Source organism: Platalea leucorodia (genome assembly GCF_965183815.1).
Source record: "Platalea leucorodia genome assembly, chromosome: Z".
Taxonomy (NCBI): domain Eukaryota; kingdom Metazoa; phylum Chordata; class Aves; order Pelecaniformes; family Threskiornithidae; genus Platalea; species Platalea leucorodia.
In genome coordinates this window covers 89,180,894-89,197,427 of record NC_138858.1, presented here as the reverse complement: position 1 = coordinate 89,197,427, position 16,534 = coordinate 89,180,894, and the positions used below count along the sequence as shown (strand labels likewise).

At 38.1% G+C, this 16,534-nt stretch overlaps 1 protein-coding gene across 1 annotated transcript in view; it reads left to right on the top strand.

The window, feature by feature from the left end:
* The window catches only part of LOC309602584 (leucine-rich repeat transmembrane neuronal protein 4), a gene marked incomplete at both ends in the record, with an annotated part of 221,284 nt that overhangs the window by 128,346 nt on the left and 76,404 nt on the right, over window positions 1-16,534 (top strand). Inside the window, one exon of the mRNA XM_082336245.1 lies at window positions 13,882-13,956. Coding sequence (XP_082192371.1) covers window positions 13,882-13,956 — 75 coding nt within the window. The remainder of the gene's footprint in view (window positions 1-13,881; window positions 13,957-16,534) is intronic.

Sequence of the window (16,534 nt, the reverse complement as noted above, 5' to 3'; positions counted from 1 at the left end):
CTTTTTAATACACAGTAGTTTTTCAAAGCTAATAAGGAAATTCTATAAGGAAGTCTGTATCTTTGTTCAGTGGAATTATTCTCTTTCCTGTCTCCCTCAGTGCTAGAATTCTTGCTGGTAAGTATTTGCATCTGTGTCAGATATGTGTTGCCACAGTGTCTTATCTTACTGGACAGATGACACTGTATACTGTCATCTGTTTTCTGTGGAATCTAGGGACTTGAGTGGGTTTTCCTGTGTGTTGTCCTGCGGTTTTCTTGTACTTTGTGTGGCGGCTGCCTATCCCTGTGCAACAGGGATGTAAAATGCATGCTCCTTTGTTGGTTTGCCAGCATTTTGTACTCACTCCACGTAGCACAGAAACAACAGAGGGCAATACTAAAACTCTGGCTTCCTAAAAACTTGAAATACTAGACAGATATGCATAAAAGAATTTTTTTAAAGAAAAATGAGCTAAAATTCAGTAGAATATGATCATGCCAGTCATAGAAATGAAAGGGACTGCGCCAGTCTGGACGCAGTGGATTCTGCTCTTACCTAAATCTGTGGGACTTAATTTTGCTGCCATGCAATTGTCCGTGGGATAGAGAGCAAGCGGGAATGTATAGCATGCCTAAGGACAGAATTTTTGTGGCAGTGGTAAAAATAAATAATTAGAAACCTTCTATATACTGCTGTATTTCCATTTTTTTTTCTTTCATAAGCTGGTGTTTTGCAATTGTTTCTTCAGTAGCCCGGTGTTCAGGCTTAGGATACTGAGCCATATAATCAGCTGTCTCTCACAGATTTCTATATGTATTTTTTTTTAAAGCCAGAAGGAACGTTTAGATAATCCAGTTTAGTCTCCTCTCTAACTGAAGTATTTCACTTGTTAACCCTAGATGGAGCCCAGAGATCTTTTTCAAGCCAGTTGCGACTTCTTACACCCGAGGATCCAGTCAGTTATTTCTTGTCCCTTCAAAAACAGATAAAACCGCAGGCTGAAGTTTAAACACAGCCAAATTAGGACCGCCTCCCACTCCCAAAAAAAGCATGCTGATGTTTACGAGTATTTCTGGACCTATCTTCCCTCCTTCCACACAGTGGATGGAGGCAGGGGGAGAGGAGGGGGGTGAGGTTTCCAGCTGGCTGCACTAGTCTAATCTCACCATTTGGGGTAATCCATGGGAACGTTAAGTGAGTGAAACAGTTATATTCTGCACGTCGTTTGACCTCAGCTCTGAGTCATTTTTGAACACGACAAATCAAATGCATCCAGTGGGCAGACAGGGGGAGGGAGTGAGGAGGGCACAGAGGGCAGGCAAGATTAATGTTAGTGTTGTCCCATATGGCTTTCAGACCTTTATTTTGAATCCCCTTAAGGTGATCAAACTACTCCAGCATAAAAGGGATGCGTATTAAAATGGTTTCTGCTGGTTTTGACCTTGTTACTTTTAAAAATATTATAATATAATATAAAAAAAAATATTATGTTCTGCAGTACACTCTGCTAAACTCTAGTCTTCAGGCTAAATCTGATGATGCTTGAAGGAAAAGATGGATACAAACCCTTCCCCTGGTAAAGGGAGGGAAATTTTAACCTTTGCGTGTTACAAGGCATGCAATTTTAAATGAGGACTCTAAATTGCGACATTTGATAGATAAATATTCTTTTGCGGAAAGCATGGGCCAGTTATGGACTGGGATACTAGGAATAATGTCTACTCAGAGTTGAAGTACACACTTAGAACCACCCAACGATGTTGTTGTCAACAACAGTTATCTTTCTTTCAAACCTTTAGTTACAATAACTTTTTTTTAATCAGGGGAGAGTATTTGCTTAATTACAAATCTGATACAGTAGGCAGCCAGGAATAAAGACCTTAATTAAGTTTAACCAACAAAGCAATTTAACTAGCATGCCACACCTGTTCTTCACTATTCACTTAACTGTATGCTGTACAGGCAAATGTCTGGTCTTACTCATTCTCTCCCATTTTTTAAAATCCCTCTTTGCTAGGATAGCCTCAAACTTATGTCCCTATGGCACCATGCAAAGAGAGCTCTAACTCTGCTTGAATCAGGAGGAAAGATTGGGGTTTTTTAGCTTTGAACTTAATTTTTCCTCCCAGATTATGCTATTGTATCGTATCAGGCTCTTCGCTAACATTTGGAATGCTTTTATATAACCACATAGCATGTCCTATGAGGAATCTTTTCTTGCAGTAATACTACTGTACTATTACTTTAACACTATTATTAGCAGCTAGTTAACAACTAAGACAATGGAGAGTCCTCTTGTATCCAAGTACTCAAATGTGTGATATGGGCAACTACATATTTGCTTGCTATCCTTTCAGTTTAGATTTTCATTGTAATGTACATACACACACGTAATGGGTTATCTATAGATATGTATGTATATAAGACAAAGTAGTACTGAGGAGTATACTATGTGCATTGTAAGTCATGAGTTTCACAGTAAATGGGAGGATGCTTAATTATGTTCAGGCCTCATAAAGCAGTGAGGCCCACCCTGTTTTCAAGCATTAAGCCTTTAGCCTGTGCTCAATCACAAAACCAGAGATTCCTGATGATGGTGTAATCTAAATCCATTACTGTTATGCAGAGACAATATCTCCTCAGCAGATTTGTTTAAAACTGGTAATACATTAAAAGCTTTTATATAATGAGAGGAGTTTAGCACAAAGCTTTTCTGTATATTCTTTACAAAGTGTTTTATTTGTCATACAAGTTCTATAAACAGTGCTGTGTTTGCAGTGGAAGATCAGAGTTTTGCTAAACTCTCTTCCAATAGGTAGCACCATAAAATTACAGCTACCGTTCTCCTATGATAGCACTGATTTATGAATCACTGCAGTGATCAATATAAAGAATAGTTGATTGCTAAGATAAAAGGTGTTTTCTGTTATAAAGATTTTATTATAATACGTGAAGATTAAATATAGTCTGCTGACAGATTGGTAGTATTTTCCTCCATCCTTTCATTTTTTGGTAATTTCCTAACCACAGAAATCGTGTGTTATTTCCACTTCAGAAACACCTCTGGCTGCAACCTGCTTTAGGCAATGGAAGACAAAATGAGTCAACAGTAACAAGCAACTGCTGTGATACTGTTATTTCAGACCCAGGTAGATCATTTACAACAGATAATGACGTATGTAAAAATAAGCTACTGGAGTTGATTCCCTTTACTCTTTAAAAATAAAAAATGGGGAGCCGTAGCTGTCCTGGGGCTTAAGCAGTGTAGAACATGCAGGCATTTATATTGCTAAGTGTGGGACCAGCCACCTTCTATGGTTCACCTACCATTAACTTATCCCTAAGAGCTTACACTGGAACTAGAGAAATATTTTTTTAGATGCCCTTGAGTAATAACATCTCAATTACATGGGAAAAATGTTCCCAACCTATTCTTTTTTAATTTTTGTCTTAATCATAGTAACATCTGTTTGCTAGTAGTTCTCAGAATTATGCCATTAACATTCCCTTCTTTGAGAATATCTGGTTATTTACAAATTTGCAAAGTTTTAAAACTAGAGATACATCTTTTTTTGAATCGTTGCTGACAATTATAATTAATTCTCTATCCAGGCTTGTTTGTGCTGCCTGCCAATTGTTCACAGTGTTTAGAATTTTTAATGATATTCATTCCCATTAGTTTATAAGAATAGGTGTTTAGTTTAATTTTTGCATAGATCAGGAATGCATTTTCCCCTGTTCCTTGCCCTATCGATTTTTAGCTCAGTAGTAATTATATTCTGTGTTAGTGCCACGAAGTTTGAAACTAGGTAAGTACTTTTTCAGTATGATTCCCAATGCCCAAAGTGTTTTTTTCACAGCTAGGAATATTAAACTCATAACATCAGAGTTTGTAATGGAACAATTCAGTGTTAGCCATAGCAACACTGCTTATGCACATTACAAATCTGTAATGTTTGCCACTCATCTGATTAATTCCACAAATACAGTTCAGAGAGTTTTCTGTGAGACTTTTTAAAGAAAGCATATGGATTTTGCTCCTAACTCCCATCTGTCTGCGTATCCTGCATTTTAAAGGAAGAGTACAATAGTGAGATAATGAATTTGGGTTAGCTTGTCTGTTTTCTCAGTGTTTCTTCACTCTGCCAGGTTTTATTTCTTTAGACTGTAAACAACGTAGCACCAAAATAGCCTCCTTGCTGGTGTCATGCAGTCAAATCTACAGATGTATTCACATACTTGTATAGAATCCATCCAAGTCAGGTATTTGAGGAACTCCTATTGTGTTAAAAGTTAAATTGCATTAGCAGCATCCTACCTTCTCCATTTATAAATGACTGCTGTGCATTGCCCCACAGTTATTTCTGTTCTGATTCCCTATACCAACAATTCCCCATTTCCTAGAGTAGCACATGGAATTGTTTCTGCAATTGCTTCCCATTGAATGCACAAGCCTGTGGAGACAACATTACATTATCGAGATGTGCTAAGTGGAAGAGATATAATGGGAGTCTATGGAGAGTTCGCCGTGCTGTCAAAACAAGTAGCAATTGCAGGGTCTATCACTACTGCAGAAACAAACCGAATTGAACACATAGAACAACAACAGACTTGGAGAAGTGAAATTTCATCCAGAAACTTTCATGGCAAGTCCCTGTGCTCTGGAGTTTCCTACACCTCCGGAGTGACCCCTCTCTTGTTGGGGTCGGTTGACCCTTAGGCCGACCTTCTTGTAAAGACTTAAGGCAGTAAATAACTGTAGTAGGAACTGATCTGCTGGGAGTTGTTTATTGGATAAGAGCCTAAGCTGTCCATTGGGGAGTCAAAGAGTATTTCTCTAAGATGCTTGCGGGTGACGTGCTTACATGCCATAGTCTAACTTCACATAGGAAGGAAGGAACATACAGCAGGAGAGAAGTAACTGGATTTAGCTTGTGTGTGAAGGGCCTGGGGCATGTGTATAGCCGTGCAACTACATGTCATGGCTGAGAGCAGGAATTCTGTCTCTATGTGTGTGTTTTTCTGTTACTGGACAAAACATATATTATTTGTTTGGCTGAAGATTTAGGGCATGTATAAGTTGTAGCCTTTATAGTGCAATGAAGTTCAGGCTGACGCTTAGAGCTGATGCACTCTTTCATGAGCTTGAAAATCAGGAAGCTGAACTAAATCAGCTATGATGTATTTGTGACTGAAGATGAGAAGTCTCTTGATGCTGCGGAATTAAGAACAGTGTGTTTGACTCAAAGGAGGTGCCATTTCTGAACTAGTTTGCCTACTTAATATTTTTATTCTGTGTTTTTGAGATTTCTGTAGGGAACATCATAGATCACTAAGCCTGGCTACCTTGAGTATTTACCTGTATACTCAAATCATACTAATTCCAGCTACTTGGAACCTGCAGTCAGCCTGCAGCTTGACTGTTCTGAACTCTATCATTCAAACCAGATGATATGTGCAACCATCCAAGAACTTAGGAAAACAGAAAATCCAAATCCGAATCAGAACTGTGTGACTCTGTCCCATCCCCAGTTCATAATAAGCTTGGGACAGCAGTTCTGTGTTGCTGTTTTGACCTTTCCATTGCTTACAGTGTGAGCTGTTGAGCGGTAGCCATTATATGTGTATGTATTCAGTGTGTATATGTCCTTTTCAAAGTTACTGGGTTGTTTATTTTGTTTCCTTGTGAGAATGATCACAGATAGTGCATCTGTTTGAGTTATAACAGTGAGGGTCAGGACTGATAACAGACTATTTTAAGCTACTCTTAACAACAGCCTGTGACACTGCAAGGTTGTGTGAAAGATAGCAATGGAGGTTTATGGAACTGTGGAGTGAATTATTAACTGACGCTTCTAGCCCAACATGACAAATAAAATTCTATGGCAAAAAGATACTCAATTGTGTCAAGCATCGATTTTTGAAGATGTCTAACAAATGGCTTCTGGGTAAGCACACTATCTTTCTTAATTTGTCTGCCTGATCGGTAAAGTTGAATGGAGAGAGAGACACCAAATAAAATTAGCATTTTCTTTCAGTCATTATGTGTGCTTTCTTAGTAAAAGACTTGGAAGCCCCACTGATTTAAATGTATAATATAGACACATGCAAATTTCAGATATATTTATTTCAGTTTCCTGGTAAAATCACTGAAGGACCATGAATCAACTCCAGACATGGCAAAACAGATATTCATCTCAATGGTGGTGGTTTTTTGGTTGGGGTTTTTTGGTGGGTTTTTTTGTTTGGTTTTTTTTTAATTGAGATAGATCTGTTTGGCACACTGTTGCTGATTACCATGTTGTTCCATCTGGCAAATAGCATTTGTTTTGTCCACTCACAGTAATTAGCCAGGATGATATGAAAAGGGGAGGGGAGAGTAAGTGGAAACTACAATAGCTGAGTTTCTCTTTTGCAAGGCTTGATCCCTGGCTGTGGATCAAAACCAAGAAGGAAGGAAGAGGAGGTACCAAGTCAGCCAAAGAGCATTGCTGCTCCATGAGGTAGATAATGGCTCCCAAGGATCCAGCCTGCCTCCAAGAATATCTTCTTGCCAATGGGTAAGATGAGTAACGCATGCTTATTGCTAATACTGTGGCGTAGGTCAGCTCCTGGAGTCATATGATTTTTCACATCTGGTGCTACTTTTGGTTTGATGAGAGAGCTCTCTTGGAACACTTCTTTCCAAGCCAGGTTTTCTTCTGTGTGTTCCTTGTCTCAGTCTGCAACATGAAACTAACTCTGCAGGGTATTAGCTTTCCCAGTTTAAATGCTGGATCAGTTGATAGGTGGATCCACCTGCTGCTTTTTGGCAGTAGGGAAATGGTGGTGCCTTTAATATATTTAGAGTGTTGATAATAAGGAAGTATACATGGGAAGGGGGAAGCCTTGCTGCTGTTTGCAGTTTTTAACCCTCTCTCATGTGGGTACAGGACTACAAAGCATAAGGGTATAACCCCCACTTTTCTGCAAACACAGCTATGTCATCTGTATTGTGCATGATGATACAGATGCAGTCTGTTGGGGATGGAGGAGTACTTTTATCAGGCATACAGGTTTACTTCACAAAGGAAATTGTTAGGAGCTTTAAACTTGGAGGAATCTTATCCTACAGAGGTACAAGGCATCTCATCATTAATGCTCAATGTGCAGATAATTCAGGAGTAATATCGTACTACAGAAACAGGATGCAGAAGAATTTTTCATAATAGTTTGGTAGATGAGAGACTGAGGGAAGTAAGAAGATTAATTACTTTACAGATAGCATTGTAGTACTTGCAGTTTGCAATGGTATAAGTGAGGGAGGATATGCAGAAAGACTACTCGGTTGAAATTTAGATGTAAAGGCTGGCTTTCCATCATAGTCACATCTCATTGTTCATTCTTATTGCTGTGCTCAGAGTGTGAGAGGGAATGTAATTCACTGTTCTGAAGCATCTGTATTGTTTGTAACTAGTGGAATGAATTAAAAATGGAGTGTGTCTTACTTTGGCTTTTCATGTTCAAAGAAGGTACTGTCACAACTTTCTTAATCATGGTGACTTGAAATCTATTTCAAATTTTATTCTCCTCTATGTTTGAGTGTCAGAATAATACTATACATAGGTGTTAGATACTAGGTTAATATTGACATTTGCAATGTTATTTTTTATATTCAATATTCTGAATTTCTGATTTGATCTAATGGGCAGAAAGGGATGGGGGGGGAGATAATATTTTCAGTTGTGACTTATGGCCAAGTTTGTAAACATTCAAGTATGTAGGGCTAAACAAAATAGGTATAAAATTAATTTCTAATGTAGATTAACTGCTTACAGACCTGCTTATGTTTTTCTAGCAGTCTGTATTGTTCAGTGAAGCTCAGTACAATAATGCATCCTGAGATGTGCCTGAACAGTCGGTCAGCCATGCAGCATAGTGCAGTACCAGGGAAAGGTACCTGGCGTAGGTCTGGGACCAATATTACTACACTGATAGAGCCCTACACCCAAGAGGCTCAGGCTTAGCATAGTGCTGATCTGGCTGGTCTTGCACCAAGTGTAGCTCTAAGTGCCTTTAAAGCCTGACTTATATTTGATAGGCTCTGGTTTCCAATCTGCAGTAGCAGAAGAGATCCCCAGCAGTCAGGCAGTCCTCTTACCTTCGCTGTGGAAGCAGTACCTGAACATCAGCTCATCAGTTGTCAGCTTGCTATGTGGCATATTAATGTGGCTGGAGATCAGTGTGTTGTACCTGAATGTTTTAATTCATGAGCGTTGGTGGCTGAGGAGACACACCACACTCGGGTGTCTTTCTGGTGAGGGCAGGAACCTGTTGCTACAGAGTGGTGCCAAGGCTCAGTCGACTTGCAGATATGACTCAGTGATCATAGCCATAAATTGACAAGACATGGGCTCCTAAGTGCCTAGAATGTTTTTTTACAATGACTTTCAGGAGCTAAAGCCACCAAGTCCTTTCAGCAGTTTCATCTGATTTAACGAGATTCTAGGCCATCATTCAAGAAAGTGCTTATGCACATTCTGTTCAAAGAAGCACTTAACTGTATTTTGCTTAATCTGCTGTGTTGCTTTTCCCCTGTTCTGTTTTATACCTTGCTCTGTAATAGCCAGTATTTGAGATCTTTTGTCACAGAAAAAGCAGTGCATTGAGAATAGTGGTGTGACCTCTGCATGCTAAGAATTATTATAATGGAAGCTATAGAGAAGTTTACGTACTCTGAAGCACAGAATTTAGTGAGGAAAAAAAGTATTGTGAACAATTTCATTGCAAGTTTCGTTATAATGCATCGTAGGAAGTCATTCATGTGCCCTGTTCACATGATCTAGTTTTAGTGCTAATCATTCCTTTCCCTTAAAGCAAACCATTTGTCAGATACAGTTATTCACTGCTTGGTTTTTGAAGTCTTTGAGGGTCGTGGAAGGATATGTTGGTTGTGGCATCCTTTTTATGTACGCTTTTCTTACAGAAAAGTTGCAAAACATTGTAATAGATGAGCAGAAGTATGGGCAATTTCAGAGGAACATGAAAAGTTACCTTTTCAGTCTTCTAGAAGCCCCAGAACGCTGAGGTGAAATCTGTGAACTCCCAAGCATTGTAGAGCCAAATCACCTAACATTTCTGACTGCTTTCACTTAAATTTTCATTGCAAGCTACTAATCATGTCCAGCAGCAGCTATGAGAAAAGGTGTCACAAAGATGTAAATTAAACCTCTGGGAATTGCAACCAAAAGAGAACTGGCAGCCCTGGGCATCTCGCATTAAGGCAGTGGCAGTAATTGGAGTAAGCTTGGTTCTTCTACATGTAAACACTCTGTCTATTTAACCTGGTTCATTAGAACTAGAAGCTCTAGCTAATTTCTGCACAGCTTTTCTGTGCAATCAGGCTTCTGTGTGATTAGGGTCAGGACTACAGTCATCTTCAGTTTCTGCTTCAGGCTGTTCATTCTGTGAAAAAGTGAAATTATGATGGTGGAGGGAAGAGAATTAAAAAGCAAACACCCCCTGCCCCCTGAAGGAAAAAAAAAAAAAAAAAAAAAGAGAGAGAGAAAGTGCTATCATTAAAAAGCATGAAAACTGGTAAAACCTGAAACCCACTTAAATAACTTACCTTTTCCTCCCTAACAAACAAACAGAAAGACCAGGTCTCAGTTTTGCTACAGTGCCAAAAATGAGAGATTTCAGTCTACGTGGTTAAGCTAAGGTCCTGATTGTGATACTACCGACCATATCTTTTAGAAAGCTGTTGCTGCTGTACCAGCCTCTCTTGAAATCCTGTCCCCAAGTCTGTCTAAATAGATCAGTTCAAGATGTTGTAGTTCTTATACAAATGGGTGAATGCCTACTAAAGACATATAAAAGTTGTTGCTTCCCAAATATTACATCTTGTATTGAATGTTAACAGCCAATATATTCCTTGGTATTTATATTCATTTCTATTCTTGGCTGACTTTACATAATTTCATGAAGCCTTTTTATTTTTATGTAAAAGGAGATTACTATGGTTAGCAACAACTGACGCCAGCACAGATAAAATGGCTTAAAATAGTCGATAGAAAGGACGAGAAAGACAGTAGCTTGTATAGAGCATGTAGAAAGTTTCCCTGCATTTACAACTGATTTTTAACAGTGGATAATTGGATTTTCCCCTGCCCCAAGGTGTTTTGTGTTAAGATCCTATGACTTGGTATTTTTTTTTTTCAGATTTCCCATTGCTTTCAAACACTAAGCAAGGGCCCTTACACTGTGATATGTGTCCATTGTATATTTGAAAAATAGTTTAGATGTGATACAGTCCCTTCCTGGGTAAGACAATTTCACATGGAGACAGGAATAAGAGGAAGTTCAAGAGTAGAATTCTCAGATGAACAAACTAATTTTGATGGTTTCTTATTTACCCTTCTGAAGCAGCTTGAAGACACTGTTACCATCAGCAAGATAGTAAGCTTGGTTGTCCACTGCTAAGACCAGAAATGTAAATTGTGTGATCATTCTTGAGAACCCCTTGGTGATATCAGCATATTGGCCTTCAGAACTGTACGTATTCTTTTCTCATGCATGCTAGTTAGATTAAATTAGTGCAGGAAAATACAGTCATGCTATGTTCATATTCTGTATATACATGCCCCTGAAACTCCCTATATAAATTAAGTATGCATTCTCAGTGATTTTCAAGATCACCCATGGAATGGCTGGGCAGTCTTGCAGGATCTAACCTTGAAGAACGAGCAGTATTACAGATCCAGATATATATATTTTCCAGTACAGGCTTTAGCTCCGCTAAAATGAATGGAATTCTCCATTATTATATTAGCGTCAATGGGAGAATTGACACAACCATTTGATGGGATTAAAGCATATATCTGTCAAACTAAAATGAATTCAATTCTTTTGAGATCCCCGATTGAGCATGCTGCCCACAATATCACGTGAAATATTTCTTGAGTCATGAATTTTCAGGGCTTGTTTACAGGTAATTTCTTGGCTGGAAGAGAAAAGAAGTGCTTCTAAGTTTATATTTCATAGTACACTTCACAATTTTTAGACGAAAGCTCCTGGATGCTTTCCCTGCTGTTGCATCCATATGAGGGGCAGAGTAAAATGGAGTTGACAATGATTGTAATGTATGTTTGCAGGTACTTTTTTTTTGTTGCAGTGGGGCTGACTTAATAAACTGGAATAATGCCAGAAGGTGCTTCTTTCATGGCAGGCGTTTGTAGTCCTGAAGTAGGTATTTATGTTGTAAAATGTAAAGCATTCGTCATTTTGCAGTGATTTTTCTCTGTGCGTGCCAACCTGCCTGCTGTAATGAATTAAATTAATGTGTGCCCCACTGAAATAGTTTACAGTATAGTAATTGTCACTGGCAACACAATGTTGTTTTTAAGTTGTTATTATGCAGGCACAATTCCATATGTCATACAAAATTGATATGCTGCATTATGTATACTACCTTCAAATTAACTTGGTATAATATTTGTCTTGTTAAGAACCAGCTGTTCTGTTGATGTCATAAACAAATGCGTCTCCTCAATTTTCCTTATTCAAAAGAGGAAAAAAACCCCACACACCCCCAAGAGCTGAGGTCAGATTTAATTTACAACAAATACCTGTACTTTAATTATTATCATTGGTCCAGGACATTGTAGAGTAGGTCCTAATAATTGAGAATGAATTAAAAATTAATAAAAAGAAATATGGAAGGACATAGTAGGCTTTTTTTCTGTACAATTAATAAATCTTCTTTGAATAATCTGAAAGAGGAGAATAATTAGCTTAGCCAGGTACTGCACTTGGTTTGCCAAGCCTTTTGTGGTCGTTTGCATACTGTGTTGCAGTCTGTGCGTGGCTTCCTTTTAGGCTTGCTTGCTATCATGTAAACAGGTTCAAGAGGGCTTAGCGAAATCGATGATGATTTATTGTTGTCATGTACTGTTTCATTATATTCTTCTTTTTGTGTCTGTTTGCTCTTTTAATGAATATTCAGTTATGAGAAAGCATAGATCTCTGTAATGTACACTGGATAAACGGCATTTTGGTGTAGGAGTCTGATCCAAAACCCACTGAAATCAGACCATATCTATCTGCTGGTGTCAATAAGCTTTGCATCAGGCCAGGCTGCAATGAGAACTGAGCCTTGAAAACTTAAATTTCAGGCACAAATTCCTCCTCTCAATACCTTTTCTGTTTTTCCTGGAGATCATTCCAGCTAAGATGCTTTCTTCATCCTGACCATTCCCAATTACCTGCGTTAGACATAGATAATGTACAGATTCATTTACGTTGCAGCACTTTTTCCTCTAAGTAAGGTGGTGTGCAAGGACTACAGGTTATAGTGAGATCTGAAACAGTGAGATGGTTTACAAGCCTCACATGGCTCTTTTTCATTAACTTTGCTCATTTACAGTGAGACTTTTATGTGTTTCTTCTTGGTGATAATACTGAAAATGATGGAGTAAGAGAGTCCTGTGTTTAATCAAGAGAGCAGCTCATTCTAACTCACTAAAAGATTTAAGGCTAAGAAATATGGCTGAAGAAAGATTTCTGCTTTCTCTCACTTAAAGAAAGCGACAACAGCAATGAACCAAAAACCAATGAGAACTACAGGCTCTGCATACTGAAAAGGTGTGTCACTGCAGCATCAGGACAGCAGGTACTAACCAGCGTCCTGTTATCACCGAGACAGTATGTGGCGGATGCCACTTTTTATGTCAACCCATTGCAAAATCATTAACTGGCCTCTATGCATTTTACAAATATTTGCTTCTAATTAGTTTTGTTGCTGCAAGGCCCACATTATTATATCTGTTAAATGAACTCCAGAGTCAGAGGAGTGAATATTGGGGTTTTTTTTTCCAATTTCAGGTTTTCCATTTCCTTGCAACAGAAGATCAGATCCTGTTGTTTGATTCTTTTACTGGATCCAATTATACATAAGCAATGAAAAGGCTCCTTCACTGGATAGTTCTGCTTCTTTGGCACCTTTTATTTTTTAGTTTAGTGGCAGTGTTTGCATCAGCAAGAGGGGGTAGGTGGGCCTTGCTGTAATTTGATTAATTCCCACTGAATAAAGTAATTTCTGCGGGATTGTTCTAGTGGTATAATGTAAAGACTGAACACCTGTAAGTGACTGTAGTATGGAAGACTGAACACAGGCTTGGACTAACAAATGAGTCCTCTGAAACACCTTTTGCCACAACAGATGGGTATTATATGGCACAGTTGGATGGCACTAGATGAGCTGTTGATTCCCGTACAGAATACACTTCCTACAAGAAAAGATCTGCTACGGTTATGAATCATCTGCGAACCCAGATCATTTTAGTGATCAAATCTAGTATCAAATAGGTTAATTTATTTCCTTTCTGTCTAGTAACTCTTCTTCATTTGTTCAAATGTCTAGAAAATACATACCCATGATATTCACTGCAGCAGTGAATTCCAGAGGTTGATAGTGCTCTCTGCCAAAAATTCCAGATTGCAGGTATAATTATATACAATTACATTGTTTCAAGAGAGGTATGTTAAAGAGTTCTTAAAATTATCAAAGATGATGACTTTTAGGATTAAACTATGACTTTTTACATTATGTCTGTGAGACATTTTAATAACATTCATTTTATCTTTTATGTTTCCATATAACTTTACACACCTGCAATATGGCATGTGTTCTAGTGATAGTCAAGCCTTTCTGACATTAAAGCCACCTGTGATCTGGTAGCTATTACAGCTGTTAATAGAACCAGTTACTCAAAACAACAGCCAACTATGTTGTCGGTAGGGTTGAATTAACAAACTGAGCAGGGGCAATTCCTCTTGGTTTTTAGCAAAGCTAACATCACTTAATGCAGGGCAGACTCTGGTTTAGCGTTTAGAGTAGAGGAACCTCTGTTTGTGTTGCAGGTTCTGCCAGGCAGTGGTGAGATTTTACACAAAGGCTTTGAACTCTCTGCTCCAGCTTTTCTTCATCCGTCAAAGGTGAGCGGTCATCTCAAAATTCAGCAAATTACTAATGAATGTGCAAAATGTTTAAGCTTATTTTTCTGGATACAGGACAGAGTTCTTTTGCTGCTTTGTTGTCTTGAAAAAGTTTTGAAGCTTACAGCATAGTTTGGTACTTCTAAGAAGATTTTCCTTCATTAGCTGAAATTTTACATCATCCTGACTGGTTCTTTTGGAACTGATGAAAATAACGGTATGGTCTTTAGTTAGAACAAAGCTTAAGCTTTCAGAGCATAGTTTTGACACAACATATACTTGATGAAAGTTTTGATTGCTAAAAAATTGGCAGTGTTGTTCAATGAAAGATGTATTTTTAAATGAACGCTCCGCAGTTTTCTTTATCCTGAGCAAATTAAACTGTAGCTGTTATATTCCTTATCTTAATTTACAACAGATATAGTATTCAAGAATGGAATACACAAAATTAAACAAAACTATGACAATGATTAAATCATTTTTGCTTTGTCTTTAAAACATACAATCAAATGCAAAATGCAAAACCAGTTCCAGATCTGTTGTATGTTCGCTGTAAAAAGTTAAGCTGTCTTTTTCTGTACCTGTCATCTATTGTATAGAACTGAAGCACAGCCCTTCCTTCTTCCAACCTTTGGACTGGAATACTATATTAAGGCCTGTATAAACACATTGATGAGTAGGACCACCGTAGTGAATCTCATCTACATGAGAATAAATGCTATATCACATGCTAATTGGTTGGTAAGATGAAAAGTTGAGCATTTGTGGACAAGGATCAACTGTTGCATTCTCTACTCCAGTACAAGAGTGTTCTAATGGCTTGGGCTTCTGAGACTCCTCCTTTTGCATCTCATAGTAACATGGAAAGCAAATTGCCTTCAGCAAGAATTTTGAGTATTGGCAACTTGAAAGTCTGTATTTTGTATAGAATATATTCTTTTAAATTGGATAGTTAGGCATGGAAAAACTTTTACTACTAAATTTTCTGAAGCTTTTTCCTTCTGATTTAGTAGAGCGTGGCCCTAAATACGTAGCTCTTCATGGCAAATGAATTTTGATATGCACAGTGCCACTCAGTGTACAGAAAACTTATTATTGCTTTTGGCATTCTTTGGGAGTTGCTGTTTGTTTTGATGTGGAGAATTTTGGCAATTTGTTTGTATCTCCAGGTGTTGGGGTTTTTTAAAGTAAATAAAAATGAAATCTTTGCCACATAGCACCTTTCAGCTGTGGAACTGTATGTGAGATGAGTGTCGTTATTCCTAATTAATGTATTGAGAAACAACATGAAGTGGCTTGTCTGTGATTGTTCATTAAGTCACTGGCAAAAGCTTGGAATAAAATCAGGAGATCTTGCATTTGCATCCGTTGCCCTTCCAACAGCTTGTTCTTTTTATTTATTTCTTTATTTTTAAAGGTGTCTGTTCCCAGCATCTCTGAAAATCAGTTCACTTTCAATTTAGTGGTACTGACATTATGGCTATTGTTGGCATCTGAGTACCTAAGATAATACACTTGTAAATAAATGTTTGCATACTGTAGGAGTTAAATCTGAATAAGTTACCAGTGGGGATCAAAGATGTGCTGTTTCTTGAACAGACGTGTTGATGAGTTCTTCCCTTCGTTTCAAATTATAGGAAAGCAGGGTCTTGCACCATTTCAATTCTAGTTCAGGGGAATGCTTTTGTTATAGCAGTGAACAAATTGGAAAATCTTTTGGCAGCTCACATATTTTCATGCGCCAAGAATTATTCCCCTAGAATATACAACTGTACTTTTAATGTTTACTGCATTTATTTGGAGAAACAAGTGGAATAGTATGGTCTGGGACAGAAAGTGTCTACTTGGCTACCTGTAAAATTGCACTAGTTACAGATAGCCAGTGTAATCTAGCATTGAAATGTGTTTAGCAGTGAAGTACTTCTATAGAAGGGTAAAAGAATTAAGTAATAGCACAGCGAGTGAGGAAACATACAGTTTACTTAGATCAGAACATTATTTATATCTGTACTTTATAGCCGCAAAGATGAGACAGCCTGTATTTAAGTGACCCCATAGAATCTTGATCTCCCTACCTGTATGTGCAGCTTACAGTGCCTGCAAGCCTCCTGTAAGCCTTTTCTCCAGAAGTCAAAGAAGCAGCTCAGTCTGTTGAAGCCGTGTATGCGGCATAAAATGACAATTATAAGGAGGACAGCACCAGTATAGGCTGGTGGACAGAGACTAGAGTGGAAGGCAGTGGAGCTGGGTTCGTTCTTGTGCTGGTAGTCCACTTGATGACTCTGTGAAAGAGTATGTTATCCCCTCCATTTGGGAACAGTTTAAAAGGTGCCTTGAGATCTACTGAGCTGTATTAGAGTTAAGGTATTATTGTAATCTTTCTTGGCTTATCAAGTAGCTAAAAGACTAATGTTAATAGCTTTAATTTCACTGCAAACTGTAAATCTCATACCAAGTGAAGTACTTTGTATGCCGCAGTTCTGTCTCACAGTGCACTGGCTTGACTTCATGTACGTGATTTCAAAAACAAAGTTACTCATTCTCCATACTTACTCCTAGGTCTGTTCGTATACATACA